This window comes from Phacochoerus africanus, chromosome 6 (assembly GCF_016906955.1).
Source record: "Phacochoerus africanus isolate WHEZ1 chromosome 6, ROS_Pafr_v1, whole genome shotgun sequence".
Taxonomy (NCBI): domain Eukaryota; kingdom Metazoa; phylum Chordata; class Mammalia; order Artiodactyla; family Suidae; genus Phacochoerus; species Phacochoerus africanus.
The window spans coordinates 106,181,255-106,194,758 of NC_062549.1; the positions used below are offsets into that span (position 1 = coordinate 106,181,255).

Consider the following 13,504-nt stretch of genomic DNA (forward strand, 5'->3'; position numbering starts at 1 on the left):
AGAAATGTTGCCTTAGGCCAGGATCCTAGTTCTCCCTCAAGGAATACACATAAAAATATCTTCAAGCTCTTCTGAAGAATTAAAGCCCCCAACAAATGGAAGATGTTATTACTTGACGAAGAATTCTTCTTTCTAGAGAAAAGGTCAAACAATTTGATAAACATCTGTGACACTCTTGCCCCTTTCGTTTGTTCCTAACCCTGTCATTACCTTGAATTATTTATGAGTATGAACTCTTTCTCCCATTAAAATATTCTTTGCTGGAGTTCCCATCATGGCGCAGCAGAAATGAATCTGACTAGGAACCATGAGGTTGTGGGTTTGATCCCTGGCCTTGCTCAGTGGGTTAAGGATCTGGCATTGCTGTGAGCTGTGGTGTAGGTCACAGACGCAGCTAGGATCTGGTGTCTCTGTGGCTGTGGCTGGCAGCTACAGCTCTGATTGGACCCCTAGCCTGGGAACCTCCATATGCTGTGGGTGCAGCCCTAATAAGACAAAAATACTATATATAGTATATATATAAATACTGTTTGCTGTATTCACAGACACTAAACAATGCCTGAAACACAAAAGATTCTCCAGGGAGTTCCCTGGTGGCTCAGTGGGTTAAGGACCTGATGTCTCTGTTGCACCTCATGTCAGTGTGGTGATGAGGGTTCAATCCCTGGCCCCAGTAATTTCCACATGCTGAGGGTGGGGGGGGGGGGAAAGAGAGATTCTCCAAAAGTATTTATTAAAGTAGTTAATGAAAAAATAAGAAAGAATTGGAGTTCCCATCGTGGCTCAGTGGTTAACAAGTCCAACTAGGAACCATGAGGTTGCAGGTTCAATCCCTGGCCTCGCTCGGTGGGTTAGGGATCTGGCATTACCATAAGCTCCTGTGTAGGTCACAGATGTGGCATATGATCCAGCATTGCTGTGGCTGTGATGTAAGCTGGCAGCTGCAGCTTCAATTCAACCCTTAGCCTGGGAACTTCCATATGCTGCAGGTGTGACCCTAAAACCAAAATAATAATAATAATAATTTTAAAAAGAGAACAGAGTTTGACATACACACTTGACAAGGTAAACTAATAAAGCAATTAACAAACAGCACAAAAGTCATGCTATTCTAGTTAAATTTGTTTTCAATTAATAACTGAATTAAAATTGAAAAAATAGGTAAGCAGAAAATAATGACTCCCTCTTACACACATTAAGATGGCTATTAAAACAACAACAATGACAAGAACAGGGAGCACGCTGCTGGTGAAAATGTAAAATGGTGCAGCCACCATGAAAAACAGTATGGTCAATCCTCAAAAATTTTAAAATAGAACTACTGTATACCCCCAGCAACTCCACTTCTGGGTATACATTCAAAAGAACTGAAAGGAAAGACTCAAATGGGAGACTCATACTGAGTGAAGTAACTCAGAAAGAGAAAGACAAATACCATATGATATCATTTATATCTGGAATCTAATATATGGCACAAATGAACCTTTCCACAGAAAAGAAAATCATGGATTTGGAGAACAGACTTGTGGTTGCCAAGGAGGAGGGGGAGGGAGTTGGGATGGATTGGGAACTTGGGGTTAATAGATGCAGACTATTGCCTTTGGAATGGATTAGCAGTGAGATCCTGCCGTGTAGCACTGGGAACTATGTCTAGTCACTTACAATGGAGCATGATAATGTGAGAAAAAAGAATCTATATGTGTAGGTGTAACTGGGTCACCATGCTGTACAGTAGAAAATTGACAGAACACTGTAAACCAGCTATAATGAAAAAAATAAAAATCATTGCATATAAAAAAATCAAATGGGTATTTATTACATGTGTTCATAGCAGCATTATTCACAACAGCCAAAAGGTGGAAACAACCCAAGGGTCCATTAATGGGTGAATGGATGAACAAAACATGATATGTACATAAATATAGATGTAAATATAGATATCAGTTAATATTTTTGTCTTTTTTTTTTGTCTTTTTGCCTTTTCTAGGGCCGCTCCCACAGCATATGGAGGTTCCCAGGCTAGGGGTCTAATCAGGGCTGAGAGACCCTGGCCTAGCCAGAGCCACAGCAACTCGGGATCTGAGCCACGGCTGCGGCATACACCACAGCTCACAGGAACACCGGATCCTTAACCCACTGGGCAAGGCCAGGGATCAAACCCGAAACCTCATGGTTCCTAGTCGACAGGAACTCCCAATATTTTTCAGTCTTAAATGGAAGGAAATTCTGTTGTACATGCATGAAGCTTAAGGACATTATGCTGAGTGAAATAAACCAGTCACAAAAATGACAGTTATGATTTACATGACTCCATTTATAAGTGGTACCTAAAGTAGTCAAATCCAGAGGCAGAAAATAGAAGAGTAGTTGCCAGGGGGTAGGAGGAAGGCAGAATAGGAAGTTAAAAATTTGACTGCAGAGTTCCAGTTTTGCAAGATGAAAAGAGTTCTGGAGATGGATGGTGATAACTGCACAATTTGAATGCACTTAATACTACTGAACTATGCTTCAAAAATGGTTAAGATGGTAAATCTCATGCATAATTTACCACAACTTAAAAAAAGAAAATATTTTTAAAAGAATGACGATAACAATACACATTAATCAAAACCATAAAGGAAAGGAGAAACTTGGACTAGCCCAGCCATAACTCAACTTGACCATCAGGCCTTGCAGGAAGCCAAGGGCGAGGCAAGGGGAGGCCTCCGCCACTGGGCACATATAAAGGCTGCGGGGAAACCGCGGCTTAAAGCGGGTCACCAGCTGACCTGGCTCCACTGCGCAAGCGCTGTAGGCCATCACGGAGGCGCCTTTAAACGTACCCGGAAGTGACGTCACTAACGCTGAGACAGGCTCAGGACGGATCTGAGAGGTTCCTACAGCTGACCGGCGCTGGGGCTGTGTTCCTGTGGAGGCTATGAGCTGCACCATCGAGAAGATTCTGACCGATGCTAAGACGCTACTGGAGAGGCTGCGGGAGCACGATGCTGCGGCCGAGTCGCTAGTGGACCAGTCCGCGGCGCTGCACCGGCGGGTGGCCGCTATGCGGGAGGCGGGGACAGCCCTTCCGGACCAGGTCAGGCAGAGGGTAGGGGTCCGTGCCCTCGGGTTCTGGGCACTTTAGGGGTGGAGGGTGAGATAAAGTGGGAACGCGACTTGGAATTTATTCCTGGTCCCCGAGGGCAGCGGTGAAACCTTTTTGCGGGGTCGGGGATGAGAATGTTACCCTGGAACACTGCCTCCTGCCTCTTCAGTTGCATTTGCGGCTGTCTTGTTTACGGCGCGATTAGTATGTCTCTGTTTGTCCAGTATCAAGAGGATGCATCCGATATAAAGGACATGTCCAAATACAAACCTCACATTCTGCTCTCCCAAGAGAATACACAGATTAGAGACTTGCAGCAGGAAAACAGAGGTTAGTCAGGCCTTTTTGTGTAGTTATGATTTTCTCATATGCAGTAATATTTAAAGAATTCTTGCAGAACTGACAAACCATTCACAAAGATACACATGCTGTATTGTCCAAGTCAGTACTTTTAACAGGAAAGTTGTCCTGTGCCGGCCCAGTAGCAATAAAATGTGTTACATTCCCTTTTCAAGGTCATATAACTGATTTTTTATTTACAGGCAGCTCATCAGAAAGGTGTGTAGTAGAGTTGAATACTGCATGGCTTATTAGGTGTCCCCAGATGGAGTTAATATGCTTTGTGTGTGTGTCTTTTTGTCTTTTCTAGGGCCGCACCCACGGCATATGGAGGTTCCCAGGCTAGGGGTCTAATTGGAGCTGTAGCCGCCAGCCTACATCACAGCCACAGCAATACCAGATCTGAGCCACGTCTGCTACCTACACCACAGCTCAGGGCAACCAGATCCTTAACCCTCTGAGCAAGGCCAGGGATCGAACCTGCAACTTCATGGTTCCTAGTTGGATTTGTTAACCACTCAGCCAGGAGAGGAACTCCTGGCGTTAATATCCTTAAGGGCTTAAAATTTAATTTTTAAATAATTGAAATAAACATTAAAGTTAAGATCAAAGGGGTTTTTTTATGTTCTTGTGCAAGGTGGAAGAGCTAAGTTTTATCCTCTGGTGTATATTCTTGGGCTTAATGAATACATTGCTAATGGTAGTAGTATGAATAGCTATTTGTATATCAGTTTTCAGAGGGCGTTTACATATACCATGCACTTGTATTCTCATAGCTTTATTTTGAAGTAAACAAGCCAGGTATTTATTATTACAAGGCAGATAAGAAATAGAGGTTAAATGATTTGCTTTAAGAGTAGTAAGCTAATAACTCAAAGAACTGGACTTAAACTTATGTCTTCCAATTCCACATCCCATGGCTCTATCAGTTGATGCTGCTTCTGCCTAGACAGATATTTTTCACATAGTTGAGTTTTGGGGACTTCAACACTGATTTACAACTTTGGATTCCTAATATCCCATGGAATGCCATAAACTTCCAACTGTTTGAGTGTGGCTTTAGGAGGTATCTCTCAGACATCACTGCCAAGTTTTTTTATTTTTTGATAGAGCTATGGGTTTCCTTGGAGGAACACCAGGATGCTTTGGAACTCATCATGAGCAAATACCGGAAACAGATGTTACAATTAATGGTTGCTAAAAAAGCAGTGGATGCTGAACCAGTCCTGAAAGCTCACCAGTCTCACTCTGCAGTAAGAAACTTTTGTGAAAAAATTTTAAGTGAACTGCATTTAAATCTTGAAATTGTTTTGGATTGTGTGTTCACTTTTGAAGAAAACTAAGCTGTTTTCCTTTTGTGTTTTATCACATTTGCTGTTGGTTTTAGTATATCTTTGTAAAGATATGAATAAGAAAACTGGGGAAGGTACAACATTGTTAATCAACTGTACTTTAATAAAAAAAATTTTTTAAAGTAAAAAACGGGTAAAGAGCTGCTCAGGGCCTTTTATTTGAGTAATTCCAAAGTTCCTCCCTCCCTCACTGAGATCTTGTTTCAAGATGTTAATGAATGCTTCGTTCTTCCACCAGACAGAATGCCAGTTAATGTTGAAGGGGCTCAGTAAATACTTGAGTGGTTATTATTGTATATTTCACTAGACTTTAAGCTCTTTGGTTGTAAGGAGCTTGAATTCTGTCTATTATCTCTAACGTGGTACCTGGCACATAGCAGGCAGTCTGTAAACTATACAACATCAGTATCTATACTTTAGTTACTTATGATTTAATTTGGGAGACCTAGTGATTATTCTGTTTTCTTAAGATTTTCATTTTTTCTGTTATAGTTGCTTTACACAGTACTTGCTCATAAGTTTGTGGAGTGTTTCACAGTTCTCATTGTATATTCACATGTACTATATCATTTAATCCTAGATTAATATATTGATATCTCACTCTTTGCTGCAGTGGAATTTCTGGAAGATTAGTTTCATCTTAGATTCCACTGAAAACATTTTACTGACTTTAGTTAAAAAACTCAGAGGAAATGGGTGTTTTTGGGGGGTTGTTTTTTTGTTTGTTTGTTTGTCTTTTTGCCTTTTTTAGAGCCATTCGTGTGACATATGGAGGTTCCCAGGCTAGGGGTTGAATTGGAGCTGTAGCCACCAGCCTACACCAGAGCCACAGCAACACGGGATCCAAGCTGCATCTGCGACCTACACCACAGCTCACGGCAATGCCAAATCCTTACCCCACTGAGCAAGGCCAGGGATCGAACCCTCATCCTCATGGTTCCTAGTCAGATTCGTTAACCACTGAGCCACAACGGGAACTCTGAAAATAGGTATTTTAAATACGCAAATGGCTTTCATCTGGACAAAATAATAATCTGTAATCCAGAAGCAAAAACTTGAACCTTGAAGGAGACATAATTTAGTTTATATTAAAAACTTGCTGGGAGTTCCCTTTGTGGCTTAGTGGTTAACAAACTCAACTAGGATTCATGAGGATGTGGGTTCGATCCTTGGCCTCACTCGGCATTGCTGTGGCAGTGGTGTAGGTTGGCAGCTGAAGCTCCGATTGGACCCCTAGCCTGGGAATTTCCATATGCCGTGGGTGCAAGCCTAAAAAGCCAAAAACAAAGCAAAACAAAACTTGCTAAGAGATGTGACCAAAGATACAATAAGATAGCTTGGAATGTGGTAAGTTTGGTGCCAATAAAAATATTTGAATTTAAGTTAAATAGCCATTTAGAGATATTCTCCAACATGCAATGAGTGTTTAGACCAGAATCGATTTTCTGGAAACAAATTACCTGTGAATATCACAAGGTAACTTTATTGTGGCTTTACCTCTGAGGACTTAGATTATAGTGAAACTTCTGTGTAACCTCTGTAACATAGATTAAGTGAACTTTTAACATCATAGTGCACATGTTCTCATGAACTTCCTATCTGTAAAAAAAGATGACTTTTCCACCTTTTTTTTTTTAATGTCATCACAGGAAATTGAGAGTCAGATCGACAGAATCTGTGAAATGGGAGAAGTGATGAGGAAAGCAGTTCAGATGGATGATGACCAATTTTGTAAGATTCAGGAAAAACTAGCACAATTAGAGGTAAAATTGTTGCTATTTTAGGTTCACAATATTTTTTGTTGTTATTGTTTGGTGGGGGTTTGGGTTGTTGGAGATTTGTGTGTGTGTTGTTTTTGTGTGTGTGTGTGTCTTTTTGCCTTTTCTAGGGCCGCTTCCTGCAGCATATGGAGGTTCCCAGGCTACAGGTCTAATCAGAGCTGTAGCCAATGGCCTTCCTCACAGCCACAGCAATGTGGGATCCAAGCTGCGTCTGCAACCTACACCACAGCTCACGGCAATGCCAGATCGTTAACCCACTGAGCAAGGCCAGGGATCGAACCTGCAGTCTCATGGTTCCTAGTCGGATTTGTTAACCACTGCGCCACAACGGGAACTCCTGTGTGTGTTTTTTAATGGAAGCACCTGTGGCATATGGAAGTTCCCAAGCCAGGGACCGAATCTGAGCCCCAGCTCCAACCTATACCACAGCTGCAGCAATTCCAGATCCTTTAACCCACCATACCAGGCCAGGGATCAAACACATGCCTCCACAGCAACTCAGACTGCTAAAGTTGGATTTTTAACCTTCTGCACCCCAGTGGGAACTCCAGGTTCACAATATTTTAGGGAGTTTTTAGAGTCTGGAAGGTATGTCTTCACTGTCCTATCACTGCAGTGTATTGATGTTTTCTCTGTGCTCTGATTTAAAATTAAAGCACATCTTCTGGGAGTTCCCATTGTAGCACAGCGGAAATGAATCTGACTAGTATCCATAAGGATGTGGCCTCGCTCAGTGGGTTAAGGTTCCAGCATTGCTGTGAGCTGTGATGTAGGTCCCAGGCACGGCTCAGATCCTGTGTGGCTGTGGCTGTGGTGTAGGCTGGCAGCTGTAGCCCCGATTCGACCCCTAGCCTGGGAACTTCCATATGCCGTGGGTGTAGCCATAAAAAAAAAAAAAAAAAAGCACATCTTCCTTACCCTTTTCATGAAAGGAAATGTAATCAGCAGCAAACTGAAAATGCCAAGTATGTATTGGCTAGAAATTGAGATGTCACATCAGGAGGGCAGAGAGAGGACAAGGAACAGATTGCATGTAAGCAAAAAATCCCCTCATCTGCTGCAAAAAGAATTCAAATAGATAATGTCTAATATTTTGATTAAGATGGGAATAATTTACAAAGAAGAGCCTGGGATGTTAGTGTTCCTGTAAAATGGTTAAGCAACAATGTTATAATAGATGACTTAAATGTTCTAATTACAGGGTGCTGTCATGGACCTTTGACGAATATGAGCAAGAAAAAGATAGGGTCCCTGCTCAGAGTCTAATGAAAGGAATTGTACTAGTACTTGTTTTGGTACAAAATGGTATATAAATGCTAAAAGAGAGACACAGGGTATTGAGGGAAGCACTTTGTATGGCAGAAGTGTTAATGAGCATGGGCTCTAACCCTTAGTGAAACCTGAAAATGCTGTGGTTTACTTAGAATTTCCTGCTGAGAGAATAAGGGTGAAGAGTGCAAGCGGCCCTATCTGAAAATCAAAGGGAGTGACAAGGTCCCAAGTAGGAACTAGGAGTTAGTTAAAATGATAGAATGACCTTGTCTACATCCCTAATTTATCTTAGTTATGGAAACAGGCCTAAGGAAATGTGTGACACATTTTACTTAATACTTTTTGTTTTTCTTTTTCTTTTTTTGCTTTTTAGGCATATGGAAGTTCCCAGGCTAGGGGTCAAATCAGAGCTACAGCTGCCTGCCTATACCACAGCAACACCAGATCCCAGCTGCATCTGCGCCCTACACCACAGCTCACCGCAATGCTGGATCCTTAATCCACTGAGCAAGGCCAGGGATCGAACCGCAACCTCATGGTTCCTAGTCGGATTCATTTCCGCTGTGCCACAACAGAACTCCTACTTAATACTTTTAGTGCTGACAAACATGGGTATTGGATTGAGGCCCCAGCAATATGACATCTGAGTTTGAACAAGTTTTGGGACTTTTGTGAGCCACAGTGTCCTCATCTCAAAGAGAACACAGACATAGGCAATGGTACCTACCCTCTGTGTTGTGTGAGATGATGTATGCAGTACGTCCATGCAGTACCTTGCTATGTGCCCGGTAATTCTGCTCCGCATTTCCTTCCTTTCTCCAAAACTGTCAGACATCTAGGAGAGAAAATTGAGCAGAATGAAAGTATTGTTAGGAATTTAAGAGATAAAAGAAACAAAAGTAAAACTTGTGGGAACTATGAAGAGTTTGACAACCAGTCAGTTCCTGAAGTGGAGAGGGACCTTGTTTTTTCCTTTTAGTCCTAACACATGGCATATAGAACTTACTCAAATTCTTAAATGAATTTTAAAAAATAGTATTTTAGGAAATTCTCAGTTCTTTTGTTTCCTCGAAACTTTTAAAATATTTAAAACAATGTGCTTTCTGGAGTCCTGTTGTGGCACAGCAGAAACAAACCCAACTAATATCCATGAGGACACGGGTTCAATCCCTGGCCTCACTCAGTGGGTCAAGGATCCGGTGTTGCCATGAGCTGTGGTGTAGGTCATAGATGTGACTCAGATCCAGCGTTGCTGTGGGCTGTGGCATAGGCTGGCAGCTGCAGCTCCCACTTGACCTCTAGCCTGGAAACTTCCATATGCCACGGGTGCAGCCTGAAAAAAAAAAAAGGAAAAAAAAAATAACAATATGCTTTCTGTTTCAGGGCCAAAACAATGTGTTCTGATAACAGTTTGACAGTCAAAATACCTGACATTAACAATGTACTTTTTTTTTCCAGCTTGAAAATAAGGAACTTCGAGAGTTACTGTCCATCAGCAGTGAGTCTCTTCAGGTCAGGAAGGACAATTCAATGGACACTGCTTCCCAAGCCATCAAATAATTCAGCTTCTAAATGACGGCTGGAGATTGTTTATTAAGGAAAGAAGTTATTATCTCTCTATTCTAGTGTTGTCCATTTAGTGTCTTGCCTCAGACTTGATTTAATGTCGATTAAATGTATCAAGTGGCATTTTAGAATTCACAGTCAAAAGTTCTGTCCACAGAACAGTTTTTGGGTGAAACACACTGAGTTTCACCATTCCTTTCTCTAAGAGACTATTAATTTTCATATCTGGGACCTCAATTTATATAAACTGTGTTTTCAGTTCATTTTTGTTCTTTCATATCTCTGAAACTTAGAGCATTTTGTTAAAAGCCAGTTCTTTTATTCTATATAGGCTTGTAAATTACAATTCTAAAAAATTTAGAGAGAGAGTTCCCATCATGGCTCAGCGGGTTAAGAACCCAACTAGTATCCATAAGGATGCAGATTTGATCCCTGGCCTCACTCAGTGGGTTAAGGATCCGGCTTTGCCATTAGCTGTGGTATAGGCCACAGATGTGGCTTGGATCTGGAGTTCCTGTGACTGTGGTTTAGGCCAGAAGCTGCAGTCCATTTTGACTCCTAGCCTGTGAACTTCCATATGCCACAGGTATAGCCCTAAAAAGAAAGAAAAAAAAAAATTTAAGAGATTAGCTTTATAAATCAATTTGGCATAAACCTGGATTTTTTTTTTTCCATTTGAGAAGAGTAATACAATTCCAGAGAAGTAGATTGCCAAATTTTCTGATTTGTAATGTCATTCATTCACCTTTTATGAAGTTTTAGGTCTCTCTGGTGCTAAGAGCTGCCATTTTATGGCCTGGTGTCTTTTAATTTGAAAGAACCTATTGCTAGTATCCAGGAAACATACTTGAAAATCAGTCAACTATTTTTTTCTAGTGGTGGTATAACCATTGTATTGTTCAAAGAATGCTGAGAAATTTGTCCTGTGTATGTGTGTATGCATACGTGTGCTCTTAGTTCAGATGCTATAAGTATGTTTTATTTATTCTATTAGATATTAGGAGTCAATTTTTTAATTTTGTCCTACCAGGAAATCTTTAACTTGGGTAGTTACCCAGTGTGAAGAACATATAATAGGTTTATTCACATCATAGTTCTTAGGTACTACATTCTACAGTTCAGTTTATATGTACCTTCTGTTTTATAATTAAGAACCATCACTTATTTGGATGTTATTCATTACTAGTATTAGTAGTCCTGTCATCTTTTTAGATCCATTTTTCACATGGAAACAAAGTTTTCTCACCTAATGAGTTATTATATTCATAGTGCTGTGTGTTATTATATTCATAGCAGTGTTGAGATTCAGATGCTAATTGATCAGCTAGGGTCACCCATCAGTTCATTCTCCCATCTCGGTTTAACTCATTTTACAAATCATTTCATGTAATACTCAGTTTACAAATCATTTCATGTAATACTACCGATTTAGGTTTGCCCAAAAATAATTGAAATAATGAATGATAAATTTGTCAGTATTTTCCTGTAACACTAAGCACTATACTGCTTGGGAGAGACAGTTTTTGGTTAGTGCTTTATGTGGTGTAAACTTTCCTTTGTACTGTCATAAAAGTTAATTCCAATTAAAACAAAGTTTCTCCAAGATATCCTAAAAACATCTGATCCCAGTAATATTAATGGCCTATGCCGTCAGTGGTAGGCTGTAATGAATCAGTCTAAGTCATTTTAGAATTTGTCAACTTTGTATTCAAAGTCCTGCAGAGAATTTGGAAAATTTCCTAAGAGTATATAAACTTTCAGTCTAGCCATTTGCCTTGAAATATATGCCCTAAGTGCCACTGTATGTACCCCAGTTCCATTCAGGAGGCATGTACCCTGTAACATTTGTCAGCTGCCATGGCCAGTTTTCGGCGAAAATGATAATGTGATCAGATGGCCTATGAAAGTATAACATAGTGTCCTTTTATCTCCTTTATATTCCTTTAGAGTTGTTTGTAAAGTTCTTTCCATCTCAGATATCAGAATAAATCTATATGTTAACTTTTCCCCCTGGCAAATCAAAAGCTCGAAGCATGAGTCTCAAGAGCTCTCAGCACCCTATATAATATAAATTCTAGCTGGTGTTACTATGAAAATGGTGTGTAGTTAGAAGATTAAAGTGGGGAAGGAATGTTCTTGATTTTGGTTTGAGTGGGTATTAAAGTTTCTTTTACAGTGGATGATGGAACTTCACTGATTTGCAAAATTTTAATACAAACTTTTTAATAAAAGTCTAATTTTGAGACTATTAGCTAGTTTTACTCCATAATGAGTCTAATTATTAGAAAGTGCAAAGGTTTATTTTTCACCTAAAAAGCAACCTGTCAGGTAGACAGGGATTGTCATAAATATTTTGTAATTAGCACAGTGTATCCAACAGTAAAACTACAAGTAATTGTTTCTGAACAATCTTTTAGAGATTTCCTCATGGTTATTATGGTTAGAAATCATAAATTATATGATTACAAGTCAAATTACAAAATTAAAACATTTTAGAAGTATTGCAGTATTCCTCAAAATGTGGTTTACTGACCTACTGAAATCGAAGTTTAAGGATGGAATCTAGGAACTTATGGTTTTTGCTTTTGGGTTTTTTTTTTGCCTTTTCTAGGGCCGCTCCCGCATATGGAGGTTTGCAGGCTAGGGGATCTAATTGGAGCTGTAGCCACTTACCTATGCCAGAGCCACAGCAACGTGGGATCCGAGCCACGTCTGCCACCTACACCACAGCTCATGGCAACGCCGGATCCTTAACCCACTGAGCAAGGCCAGGGATTGAACCCGCTACCTTATGGTTCCTAGTCAGATTTGTTAACCACTGCGCCACGACAGGAACTCCAGAACTTGTGTTTTAATAACCATCCCAGGTAACTTCTAAAGACACTAGTTTGAGTTAGGAATTTCATAAAGGAGAGGTAGACATTGACTGTTTTCAAAGAAAAATCTTCTGGTAGAGGAGGCAAATAATGTGATAACTCCAGTATAAGGATGCATAGAGTACAGAGCAGGGTCTATTTACAACTTGAGAATCCAACAGAGAAAAAAAAAAAAATGGGTAGGAGAACTAGAAAGCTTGGTGCTTTTAGTTATTATATAATCTTCATTTCAACCATACCTTCATATACCCAGACACAAGGAGGTTATTTTTCCAAACTGAAACCGAAATTCACACCCAGACTTTTAAACATATTCTTAACCATTAAGCTGAGATTCCTTTGTGCCAAGTACTGTTCAGAGAGTTCAAGTGGTTCTTGATTAATCTTTAAAGTTTTTTTATTAGTAGTGCAAAAGAAATACCACAGCCCATATATTAGAAAATATCAAATTTAATAGTCTTAACTAATAAGACATAGTTGTCATCTGTTTTCTAGAATGGTTCAGCTAAAAGTATACGTATATGTGCAACTGAAAGAATAATGCTTAATCAGTGGTCCTTACTACGTACAGGAAAGGGTGTGGTTCTGGCTTTCAGATCTGCCTTCTTACCATGTTGTTTTTCATCCTTCATGATTTTCTGGCTGCAAGAAGGTTGCTGCTGTGCCAGATGTCATATCCATGTTCCAGGCAGGAAAAAAAGGGGAGGAATGCCAGCCGCATGTATTCTTTTTTATGTGACTCAGGCAGATTTCCCCTTATCTTGTTTGCCTGACCTATTGAATGGTCACTTCTAGCAGTAAAGGAGGCTGAGTACATAGCTGCCCCAAATAAAATCACTCTTCTAATACCGAAGAGGAAAGAGTATTGAGAAAGCAACTAATAATATCTGACACCTCTTTTTTTTTTTTTTCTTCGTCTTTTTTAGGGCCACACCCACGGCATGTGGAGGTTCCCAGGCTTGGGGTCTGCCAGAGCTGTAGCTGCCAGCCCACATCACAGCCACAGCAATGCCATATCTGAGCCGCATCTGCAATTTACACCACAGCTCATGGCAACGCTGGATCCTTAACCCACTGAGCAAGGCCAGGGATCAAACCTGCAACCTCGTGATTCCTAGTCGGATTCATTTCCTCTGCACCACGATGGGAACTCCCTCATACAAGTCTTCTTATAATGATTAGTTCTTAACAAGTGTTAAGTGTTAGCTGAAGGACCGTGTAGATATTGAGTGG

General features: G+C 40.4%; 1 protein-coding gene across 1 annotated transcript; it reads left to right on the plus strand.

Annotated features, from left to right (window-relative positions):
* The first annotated feature begins 2,838 nt into the window (after window positions 1–2,838).
* Window positions 2,839–9,996, plus strand: SIKE1 (suppressor of IKBKE 1). The gene is made up of 5 exons (XM_047784935.1): window positions 2,839–3,076; window positions 3,310–3,415; window positions 4,535–4,677; window positions 6,426–6,539; window positions 9,288–9,996. The coding sequence occupies exons 1-5, from the start codon at window positions 2,918–2,920 to the stop codon at window positions 9,387–9,389; spliced, it is 624 nt and encodes a 207-aa protein (XP_047640891.1). The 5' UTR covers window positions 2,839–2,917; the 3' UTR covers window positions 9,390–9,996.
* Window positions 9,997–13,504: the final 3,508 nt, after the last annotated feature.

Excerpts from the sequence above, each read along its gene's own strand:
- SIKE1 (XM_047784935.1), top strand. The coding sequence starts at position 2,918 with ATGAGCTGCACCATCGAGAAGATTCTGACCGATGCTAAGACGCTACTG. Across the intron at positions 3,416-4,534 it reads CTTGCAGCAGGAAAACAGAG|AGCTATGGGTTTCCTTGGAG; the intron begins GTTAGTCAGGCC and ends ATTTTTTGATAG. Across the intron at positions 6,540-9,287 it reads AAAAACTAGCACAATTAGAG|CTTGAAAATAAGGAACTTCG; the intron begins GTAAAATTGTTG and ends TTTTTTTTCCAG.